Genomic DNA, 10,172 nt, shown 5'->3' with positions numbered 1-10,172 from the left:
CTCTCCTCCTCGTTCAGACCTTAAAACATTTGTTTCTCTTCCCAGAACGCATTAAATAAGTAAACAATACATCGATCTCCCCTTGGAAAATACATTACTTGTTTCTCACAGGCCTTATACGTCTGGTCAAGGATTTTGATGAGGGTGCTCCTGTTGCTACTTGCCGCTCCCAAATTCTCGATCTGATGAAGACAGTAATGAAAATTCCCCTCCATATACTTTTAACGAAACGACGGCAACGATGACCTTGGTGAACACACTCGGAAGTTACAATCATTTGAGAATCGAGACTAGATATCTAAAACTTGCAGTGCAGCTCAAGTGAGATGATCATGAAATTATAATCATTTGAGGCTAGATATTGAAAAGTAGGGTATCTTTTAGTAGAAGGCACATTCTGTCTCCTTATCTGGAGCCGAATCGAATCCATGCAATTACTAATTAACATATGAAGTTGATTACTCTCCTGTGCAGGACTAAGTGCGGAAAACTAAGCCTTCAAGAAATGAAATCAACAAAAGAAAACCATGTCTTCAGGTTGTCCGGGTCACAATTCAGTCAACATTCGGATTTGGACGCCCTTGAATTCTATCTGCACTAAAGTATCGGTCCACTGATCAATCCCCTGCTGTGGAATCTGATTAAGCTCGCCGCTTTTGCTCATCTTCATCGTCATCAGAGTCACCACTCTCACGAAACCGTGGGTTTTTCTCCTGTTGCAGCAAATAAAAAATTAAAACGCCCGTCTTTCCTTCTTTATACTTTTTTGTTTCAATAATGAATGTACAATTGCCCCATGTTGCCATTCCAATGAAAAAGATGAAACAGGAACATCAATGAACATGTGAAATGGCACTCTCAGTCATAGAGACGATACTACATTGCATCGCAAACAGGTTGGCAATTCCAAATACCATATAAATTAAGAGGATTCAAAACGAATTGGGACGTGAGTCGTAGAAATTACTGGTCTAGATTCGTGATCAGTGTTCTTCCGCGATTCAGAATCCGAGTTTCTCTTCGAGTTGTCATATGAGTGGCGGTCATCATCGCGGTGCCGCTTCCGAGGATAATCTGCTTTGGCAAACAAGTTTCAAATTAAATCAGTTGTTCAAAAGAAGCGTTAACAAAAACGGCCGAAACGATTGTACAAATCTAGTACACAAATCATAGGAATATTTTTATTAATAGATACCTCTACCAGGCCGATGAGTACCCCCATGATTCGGACCTCCACCATGTCTACCATCTGAACGATTTAAAACTCAAAAGCGTTAAGAGAGTAACTAAACTCTACGTTACACCACCATAGCAAACAGTTATATTATGTATCTCAACAGGCTCGCTACTAATGCTTGTAGTCTCTTCAGATAGTTGCATGCAATCCTGATGTAATGCATGAAGGTCCAGGTTCTATTTGTGGCTGTGAGACACAGATCAGTAGTTTTCCACCAACCCCCAACCCACCCCACCCCCCCCCCCCCCCCCCCCCCCCCCCCCCCAACAAAAAAAAAAATCCCACCTAAGTTATGTTTTGCAATATGAATCCAATGTCTATAAGTTTTTCTTCGAATTTGCTGGCTATTCAAATTTTCCAAATATGACACCAAAATGCTAGAGAAATGAGATGTATTTCAATAATTGAGTGACTTTTTGATCATGGGTTCACTAGTGAATAGGCAATAATTGAGTGACTTTGGAATCATTAAAGTGCCTATGCCCGGACCATTTCTAATAAGTAGTGGTCGGACAGAACCTGGGTGCCTTCCCTATTCCTACAGGTCACAACACAATGAAAAGGTGTTTGACCTAAAATGGCTTCTACAAGACATTTCAGCTTATAAAGCTAAGAAATTTTCCCTCAGGTTAGGTCCACTCTCCATCTGTAGGATGCTTGACTGCATCATTTCAGGTTAGGTCTTTTGCTAAGGTAAGGTTGCTGTTGCCAGTACACAGTGCACCTGCAATCAACCTACTCGAAAATCCTAATGGAATCACATAAGCAAAGACAACCGATCCAGCAAAAAATCTAAATCTCTTGAACTATATAAGTAGTTTAAAGCTAGAAACAGATCAAACAGTTTCAAGTAACTTACAGTGAGGTTGCATGACTGGAGGGAAAGATCCCAATGATCCAGTTCCATAATCAACAAGTGATCTTTGAGCTTCCAACTCTTTTTGAACTAACTTACCATACCCACCTCTACGTGTAACATATTAAGGAAACAAAAGAGAAACGCTTTCTTCATCACGTATCCAATAATGTAGATTAAATATCCATCATGAGCTTATTTTTGTGAAAGTGCTCTACTTTTTATATAGAAAATGCTTCACAATAAAAAAAAAAGTGAACAGAAACACCACAAGTCAATTTCAAAGCAACTACTCAGACTGAATTTCAGATAAAATTTAAGCTGCAAAGACCTAATCACTTTACATCTTCCTGCAACTCTAATTATGTGGGATCACTAGATTAACCGTGTACTTGGGTGGCAAATAACAATATGTAGATAAGCTTTTCAACTAATAAAATAAGAAAACAGCTGCTAGAGAACACATAAAGATTTAAAAAAAAAAAGGAACAAAAGGCAAAGGGAAAAAAAGATATAAACTTGATGCCCAACCACAAAAGAATAGTGAAACAAAAAGTAAATCAGAATAGACATTCGTGAGCTAGAACTGGAGATGTATTGGTCACGTTAAAAAGTAGCTAATTTGGAAAAGTTAAAGATGAAATGGGTCTGTAAATTATGGCAGCATAGTAGTGTCATAAAGTACACATTGATGAACTAATATCCATCGCATTGATAATCTAAAATTAAGTAGGTACAGGTTCACAGGAAAGCAAAGCCTAGAAGAATTTATCCAGACAACAATTAGTCTCCAAGTAGAACATACAGCCCCATACATTTTAAAATCATTTACAACATGCTCAACCTACCAATCCTTAAAATTCTCAAGTTTGTGAAACAGAAACCATGATAGCAAAAGAACTTAAATCGAAATTGAATGCAAAGGCAGCCACATATATAAGTTTAGCTTGGATAATCTATCTAGATTTGCAAGAAAAATAAAAGCTCGGGCCCCAATTTTAATCCCAAGGGAACGAGCAACATTATAATTATAAACCATACTGAAGAAAGCTTTACCAGACATTCCAAACTAAAAGAAAAGGATATCAGGATCATAATCAGTACGATATTCATCACGCACCTGCAAAACAGAGAAGATAAAATCAAAACAATCCGAATGGTACATTTTTCCCATGACAAGAAGGCAGAGTAGAGTAATCAACCTGTCCACCACTTCGCCCACGACCCCATTGCCTTCCCTCTTGAAATCCCCAGTCGAAATCCACACGAATAGGGCGATCATCAAGAATAGTCCCGCTTATATATTTGACAGCATCCTCAGTATCCTCTCGAGAATAGTATCTGTAAATAAATTTTTCGGATTAGGCACCTAACACATATCTTGACAAACTATTTCCTTTCAAAACATCAACAATACAAAGAAGACGGCGACTTACAAAACAAAACAAAAACCACAAGGCGTCTTTGTATTCTTATCCAAGCCCATAATTATCTTCTTAATTTCTCCGGCGCGAGAGAAGAGCTCATAAACTTGCTCTTCTGTCGTATAGAAGGACATATTCCCAATGTAAACAGTGGTTGATGCCAGGAGGGCTTGTTCAAATTCCTCCTGTGAACCGGGAAACCGTCTATCCCGGTACTGCGAAAGCTTCGATTGCTCCTAACAAAATTGCAAAGGATAACAAGCGTATGCTATCTTCATCAATCTTTGACAAACTAAAAGCGCCAGATTTGAAGTCCAACAAATGAGAGGGAGCGGACTTAATAAATTTACCTTAAACAAGGAAGCCATGGCCGTGTGTAACCGAGGGCTAATCAGTCAGGTAAAATTGAAGAAACAAGTTGCAGAAATTTTATCAATCTGCACTAAATAACAGAATATATGAGTTTAATTTCAATAAAAAAATTATAGAGAAAAAAAATAATGTGTGATAAAATCATTAGAGGAACGGCAGGTATTAGTTGATTAAAGCAACTATAAACCCTAATATTTTAGGTCCGAAGGGAGAGAGAGTACCTGGAACAGGAAGACGAAGAGGAAGCGGTAGCTTTGGCCACCCTTCTCTTTCAACTTTATTCACCTTCGGGTGGATTCCCAACTTCCCCAACGGGTCCGGGTCGGCAGTTTATTTTTTTTTCGTTAATAATATTTTGCTTTTTATCTTTTTCAATTTCACCTATTCAAAAAATATATATATAAATATAAGGCCTAAGTTATTTAGATTCTTAGGTTTAATTCTTGATAAAAACGAATTTATAATACATTATTGTTAATTTATTGTGAAACTAGCTTATTTTTCCAGCATTTTAATACAGAAAATATTATTTGTTAAAATATATATATATATATATATATATATATATATTCCCCATCGAACCGGGTCCAAGTTCTAGTTTGGGTCGAAAGCTTTTTTTTTTTTGTTTTTTTAGAATTAACGATATTATCTACGGGAGTGATTAGGCTAAGCATTGCAGTAGATTAGTAAAAATGTAATTCATATTTATTTTTGGTGAGAATCAAATTTAAAATCTGTCATTTATAAGCGATGAAGGAATATCATTAGACCGTAGTAGGTGACAATTTTTTTTCTTTTTTAAAACTTGTTAAAAATATATAATAAAAATAAGAATTTATGGGGCGTTTGTTGCGCCGGATTATCTCAGACTGGATTAGCTTTAAGGATTAAGCTGGACTGGCTTAGACTAGACTAAACTGGACTAACTTAATGAAGCGTTTGGTGCAGTATTGGACTAAGAAGCTGGATAATAACAAATTTTAATATTATATTATTTAATATATAAATTATTAATATTTTATTATGATCTTATCTTTTTCTCTATCTTTTCCTACCATTTCCGTCCCACTCTCTTCCTCTTCTCTCATCGTCCCACACTCTCCCTCTTTTTTTCCTCTCAGACCTCTCAATTCATGTCTCTTTCTCATTCCTAGTCAAACTCCTTATTGATTTTAGTCTTTATTTCTTTGTTCTCCCTCCCTCTTTAGCTATGCGTTGTTCGAACGGAACCTCACGGCTCCAATTTTCCCTACGAGTTGCAGGTTTCCCGATGTGTTTTCCGGCCAACCCTTGTTAAATTGGATGAAGTTAGCACCGCCAAAAATTCATCACCATCCCTGGACCGAGATCTTAGCTTTGCACGCTCGAATCTGTCATGGATTTGAAGAAGCCCAAACAGGCCGAGACTTCCAGGCCATTTTCTGGTCACATTCGACCACATTTTGGCCTCAATTCAGGTAAAATAGTAATCTTATCACTCCCAGCTTCAATTTGGTATATTTTATATGAAAGTTGGTTGTGAAATGGATCTGAAAGAGAGTCGGAAAGTTAATGATTGATCTAGGTGACCGGAGATAGCGAAGAGTCTGTCGGAAGTGGTCGTTGAGCATGACGAGGACGAGAAAGAGATGATAGTCTTAGCTAGTCCCATGGTTATTTGGGGGGTCTCGTTAAGACCTCTTAATGAAGGGTTTTGTCCATGCTAGTCCCCTTTAGTCTTATTAATGTTAGTCCCAGCATGGAACAAACACGGTATTGGACTAATAGCTAGTCCAGTCCAGTCCAGTCCGACTTAGTGAAGGCAAACAAACGTCGCGTTAGAGAATAAATAAGAACGTTACTCGATACAAAATGAAAAAGACCGAACTCTCAAACACGTCCCCAGTGTTGGAGTGGCAAGCATCCAAAACCCTAAATCTTCCGCCTCTGAGAAATAGTAAGAATCAATGGCCACCTCAGGAGCCGCCAGATCCATTTTCCGCTCCTGCGCCGCCCGCAGCTCTGGCTGTGCGGCGCGTCTCGCCCCCGAAGCCAAAGCCGCCCGTTCCCCGTTCCGCATGGCCGGGAAGCGGCCGTCCTCTTCTTCTCCTTTTCCCGCGCTCCGGTCTCCTGTTCAATTGAGCTTCTGCGTGGAGTCGATGCTGCCCTACCACACTGCAACAGCTTCGGCTTTGATGAACTCAATGCTCTCTGTCACTCGCCACAGTTATGGCTGGCTTTCAGAAGGTACTCTCACTCTCACTTTCACCAATTTCTTCCTGAATTTGTGTATTTTTCTTTGGGTTTGTTGGAAATTGGAGTCGATGCTGCCCTCATTGTTGCACTTTTGGCTTTTTTTTTTCCTGGTGACTGCTACTGTGTTTTGGTTTCACTGTAAAACTACTGTTTGGTGCAATAGGATCGAAATTGAAATTGAATTTGACATTGAAATATCCCTTTTTCTTTACTTCGTGTCGTTTCCATTTCAATGTGGCTGTTATGAATAAACATGTCAAAAATCGAAATATGAATGCTTTCTAATCCCCTGACATAGTTTTCGATTTGATGGAAGCATTCAACTTATGGAACTATTTCTGTGGAAGTTTCCAACTTTCATTTCTACATAAGCACATTCTTATGTTTCTGTGTAACAAGTCCATCCATTTTCGTAATATCGAGCCTCATTTGTACACTGATATTGGAGTTTTGATCATTTTAGATTATCTTAGTAGAACTAACAAAAGAATAGACACTCGACGAGATGGGAGGATTTCTTATCTCATTATGCCAGTGCTAATATCCACTCTTATTCTGCTTGTGCTTCTTAGTCCTCCTCCTGCTAGGATTTTGGTGCGGTTGCATATTTTTTAGGAGCAGCCTTGCATCATTATGTTCAAGTTTCAACAAAGAAGTAGTTTGTTTGTCAGCTGCCTAATCGTTGGGGTTTTATTCTTGAATTAGGTATCTAGCGAACACTTGTAAGGTCCCTTGATATCGTTTTCTTCCTTTTTCGGTAAGTTAGTGGTTATTTATGTTGGGTTCAGATATTTAGAATCCATAAATTCTGAATTGTCATTACAGAGTCATATCATATGCGTCTCTCATGATACAAGATGTTCATTAAGTAAGTTTTATGATCTTTAACTTCCAAGAACAAATTTCTTAGGTACTAATAGCTCAATATGGTGGATTTTAACTCTCTCTCTCTTTTTTTTTTTTTTTTTTTTTTGTTCAATTTCTGTCTTAATAACTAAGTCAATATCTCTTCCCGTACTCCTACATATTAGTGAAAGGTGCAAAATACCTTTTTTTATTGCTGTAGGCCAAGACAGATGAAGATCAAGAAGCGATATTGGAGTAACTTTGATTTGTTAAAATTTCAAGCTTTTAAGATGGATTGGAGAACTTTTATGTTCTTTAAATTTGTAGAAGTTTTTTTTAAGGAAAAGTTTATTGGAGTCCATTAGATGTGTTGAGTGTTGAGTTATCTCATGGCAATTTTATTTTATGATGGCTTCAGTTGTATTGAGAAATACTCTACATGTGTTTGAATTCATGGAGATTTTTAAGATATCGAATCATCAATGATAGGTAAACTGTTGAAGACGGATTTGAAATTGTATTTTAATGAGATTGTATCTTGTTATTGTTAAAGTTACAAGAAAATGCACCCAAGTGAAATCTTATCTCTGCTCTTCTCATTGCTTCTTCCGTGTCACCTCTCCTCTACTCTTTTAACTTAGGAGTCCCAAATTCAAGGGTGATAAATATTACATGCTCTGGGCTCTGAATGTTTTACATGTTTAAATGGAGTTTAAAAATGTTTGAACCACGATAATCAAAAAATTAGTGTACTGATCATTTTTATTTGATCAGCTTGCAATGATGATGTGTGATGAATGTTCCAAGGATTCAAGGAAGTTTTATGTACTTAGAAGGCAGTGACTGCTGGTAATTAGGAGTTTTGAATGAGCTGCACAAGAGATAAGTTGCATGTACTGAGCTTTTAAACCTAGATCAACGAGTAGACTTGGTTACCTTTTTCTAAAGTCCTAAAGACATTTCCTTTGTGTTTCTGCTTTACACTTATAAAGTGGCAATCTTTTGTATTGCGGCATATTTGATTTGTTTCCTTTGCATTGATGTTACTGACCAAAGAGTCATTGTATTTAATCAGCTTGCAACGATGATGCATGATCTTTGTCCAGTGAGGTCGGGTAGAAGTCTGTTCAAAATTATTGCACTTGAAGAGAATGATGTCTTGGAAGCTTAATAATGCATGCTTACCGCATGAATCTGTTCTGAAATACCTTCTCATTTTTTATGCTCTTTCGCCTTTTTCCCTTTAGGGAGGGGGGGTCTGAGTACAAAGAGAATATTATATGTAAGAATTGTATGACTACATTGCCCAGATGAATATATAATCTTCTCTGCATGTTATTGTTTTTCTTTTTCCTTTTATTTTTTTTAAATCCTGGTGGCTTTGAATCATGTCTAGCAAATTTTCTATTTCTCTCTTTGCTCTTTTATTAGAAGAAAAATCATTTGCATTTGGGGCCATGAGGTGGTATTGCATCTGATATGAAGAAAAAGTAGCTTCCACCTTTTAAAGCATATAAGCCCTTCCAGTGCCATTTGTGTAAACGCTTCGACTTGGCAATTAGAAAAGAATCCAGTTCTATGTTTGGGTATATGCTCGATTTGTAGAAATTATCGTAGTATTATGTTGTGGTAGAAGGGATGAATATTAGTGAGTGGAGTTTGGGGTATACTCAAGTCAAGCTTGGACTTTGTAATCCTTGATCAAGTGGTGAGGAACATGTTCACCCATTCAAGTTTGGGTTTGCAAGCATTTCGGCTCATACATGATCCATGATCTATGTTACGCTGCGTAGAAAGTGTCAAAGGTTGTTAGGGGCTACTTGATTTCGCATTCCAATTCTGCTTCTTCTTTTATGGTTTTGCCAGAACCCTGCAGATATCTCGAATAGCTGACATGTTTATTCTTCCTTTTCAATCCGTGCGCAGATTCTTGAGGAATGCTGATCAATCCTTTCAATATGTTGACCTCCAAACTCAAAGCGCAATAAACAGTGTTTTGCGATCCTGAGCTTACATTTCATTTGGCCACTTTTTATAATAGAGCAGCAAACAGCCACAGTCCTCATCACTCGTACACTGTCATTCCCTCCCCTCTTTTGTAGTGTTCTCCCACTCGCATCTCACTCGTATTTGTGGTTAGTGATAGTAGTCAACAAGATGTGATTTTAATTTAGTTTCTTTTGAATGATTGAACTCTACTATTTTCAACAGTTTGTCTCGTCAATTCGTACCCTCTTACTCATATATTCTTACCTTCATCATCCTTTTCATCTCTCCTGTGACGATTGCTTTTCCATCGGCCTGGATGCGTACCTTCTTTGATTGCAAGCAAGTTCTTGTATGGAATTCTTAACTTTTTCTTAGTTGTCAAATGATGATGTCGGCCACTCTCGCTGGGTTTAGAAATTTCATGTAGCTTTGTTGCGTTGGTATTTCAACTCTTGATGGGGTGGGGGTGGCGGTGGCGGTGGAGGTGGAGGTGGAGGGCGGCTGTGTTGATTCTGAATAAAAGAGAGTGTTGAAGCCAACCGAATGAGCGTAATCTCTTTAGCTATACAACTGGTGGTTCAGGTTTTAGGCTTTCAGCTTTTCGCCAAAACCTCACGTATTGACGTCATTTGGAACACTAGCGTTCGTATGTTCGGGTTGCAAGGGGAGTGAGAACATGTTTAGGAAGGAATCCACGAATTTATTGTGGTGCTTCCTTTTTTCTTTAGTGGTGCTATTCAGTATTCGCACGTTTTTTTTTTTTACTTATATACTATGTTGATTTCTGTTTTTTCATCTTCTTTAATTCATTTGATTCGATGGTCGAAATTAGGAAATGTGTGTAAAAAGTTAAAAAAGAGTAAATAGCAATATCTTTGTTTGAAAATGCGATACGCTAATCACAGAGAAAATTAAAATCTCATTAACAAACTACTTGGATGCTCAAATTATTCTTTATGCACGATGTTCACAAAAAGATGAGGAGATGGAAAAGATTTATATTATATCAAGCCGAATAAATCATAGTTAAATCTAGCGGGTCATATTTAAGTTGACTTTGCCACAAGATAGAAACCATATTCGAATTATCGGACTCAATGGACCAATATAAAAATGAAACACAAACATATTTTTTCAAACGTTCTAACGCACTCCTGTAAACATTGATTTGAAATCAATTCCAAAACCTGGCCGCAGTTCCATCAAAGTTTCA

The 10,172-nt window shown here is 37.6% G+C and overlaps 2 protein-coding genes across 7 annotated transcripts; one reads left to right on the top strand and one right to left on the bottom strand.

Moving 5' to 3' along the window:
• Nucleotides 1–361: 361 nt before the first annotated feature.
• On the bottom strand, nt 362–4,255 carry LOC103947902 (nuclear cap-binding protein subunit 2). Of its 2 annotated transcripts, none has more exons than XM_048566384.1 (9): nt 4,111–4,255; nt 3,868–3,954; nt 3,530–3,753; nt 3,296–3,434; nt 3,180–3,213; nt 2,097–2,207; nt 1,196–1,249; nt 968–1,077; nt 362–713 (listed from the first exon to the last, which is right to left on the bottom strand). In XM_048566384.1, the coding sequence occupies exons 2-9, from the start codon at nt 3,883–3,885 to the stop codon at nt 642–644; spliced, it is 762 nt and encodes a 253-aa protein (XP_048422341.1). In that variant the 5' UTR covers nt 3,886–3,954; nt 4,111–4,255; the 3' UTR covers nt 362–641. The 2 variants fall into 2 exon arrangements, with proteins under 2 accessions (XP_048422341.1, XP_009357142.1); XM_009358867.3 differs by having other exon boundaries at nt 968–1,074; nt 4,111–4,251.
• A 1,481-nt stretch (nt 4,256–5,736) lies between these two features.
• Nucleotides 5,737–9,208, top strand: LOC103947901 (protein NUCLEAR FUSION DEFECTIVE 6, mitochondrial). Of its 5 annotated transcripts, XR_007251655.1 has the most exons (3): nt 5,737–6,115; nt 7,745–7,819; nt 8,046–8,303. XR_007251655.1 is itself a non-coding variant. In XM_009358865.3 (2 exons), exons 1-2 carry the CDS (start codon nt 5,836–5,838, stop codon nt 7,202–7,204), a joined length of 294 nt encoding a protein of 97 aa, XP_009357140.2. In that variant the 5' UTR covers nt 5,737–5,835; the 3' UTR covers nt 7,205–7,478. The 5 variants fall into 5 exon arrangements, 4 of the variants coding, with proteins under 4 accessions (XP_009357140.2, XP_009357137.2, XP_009357138.2 ...); XM_009358865.3 differs by lacking the exons at nt 7,745–7,819; nt 8,046–8,303 and adding an exon at nt 7,191–7,478; XM_009358862.3 differs by having other exon boundaries at nt 5,739–6,115; nt 7,745–8,303.
• Nucleotides 9,209–10,172: the final 964 nt, after the last annotated feature.

The sequence above is a fragment of a genome, unplaced genomic scaffold, assembly GCF_019419815.1.
Source record: "Pyrus x bretschneideri cultivar Hongxiangsu unplaced genomic scaffold, Pyrus_bretschneideri_v1 Contig41, whole genome shotgun sequence".
Classification (NCBI taxonomy): Eukaryota; Viridiplantae; Streptophyta; class Magnoliopsida; order Rosales; family Rosaceae; genus Pyrus; species Pyrus x bretschneideri.
Note: the sequence above shows the minus strand (reverse complement) of the source record. Positions and strands in the feature narration are given on the sequence as shown.

Bases quoted from the DNA above. Each gene is read 5' to 3' on its own strand.
- LOC103947902 (XM_048566384.1), bottom strand. The intron at 3,214-3,295 runs GTTGATTACTCT...TCTGTTTTGCAG, and splicing joins GTGGGCGAAGTGGTGGACAG to GTGCGTGATGAATATCGTAC. The intron at 1,250-2,096 runs GTAAGTTACTTG...TAAATCGTTCAG, and splicing joins TCCAGTCATGCAACCTCACT to ATGGTAGACATGGTGGAGGT.
- LOC103947901 (XM_009358862.3), top strand. From the start codon at position 5,836: ATGGCCACCTCAGGAGCCGCCAGATCCATTTTCCGCTCCTGCGCCGCC. The intron at 6,116-7,744 runs GTACTCTCACTC...TTATTTGATCAG, and splicing joins TTATGGCTGGCTTTCAGAAG to CTTGCAATGATGATGTGTGA.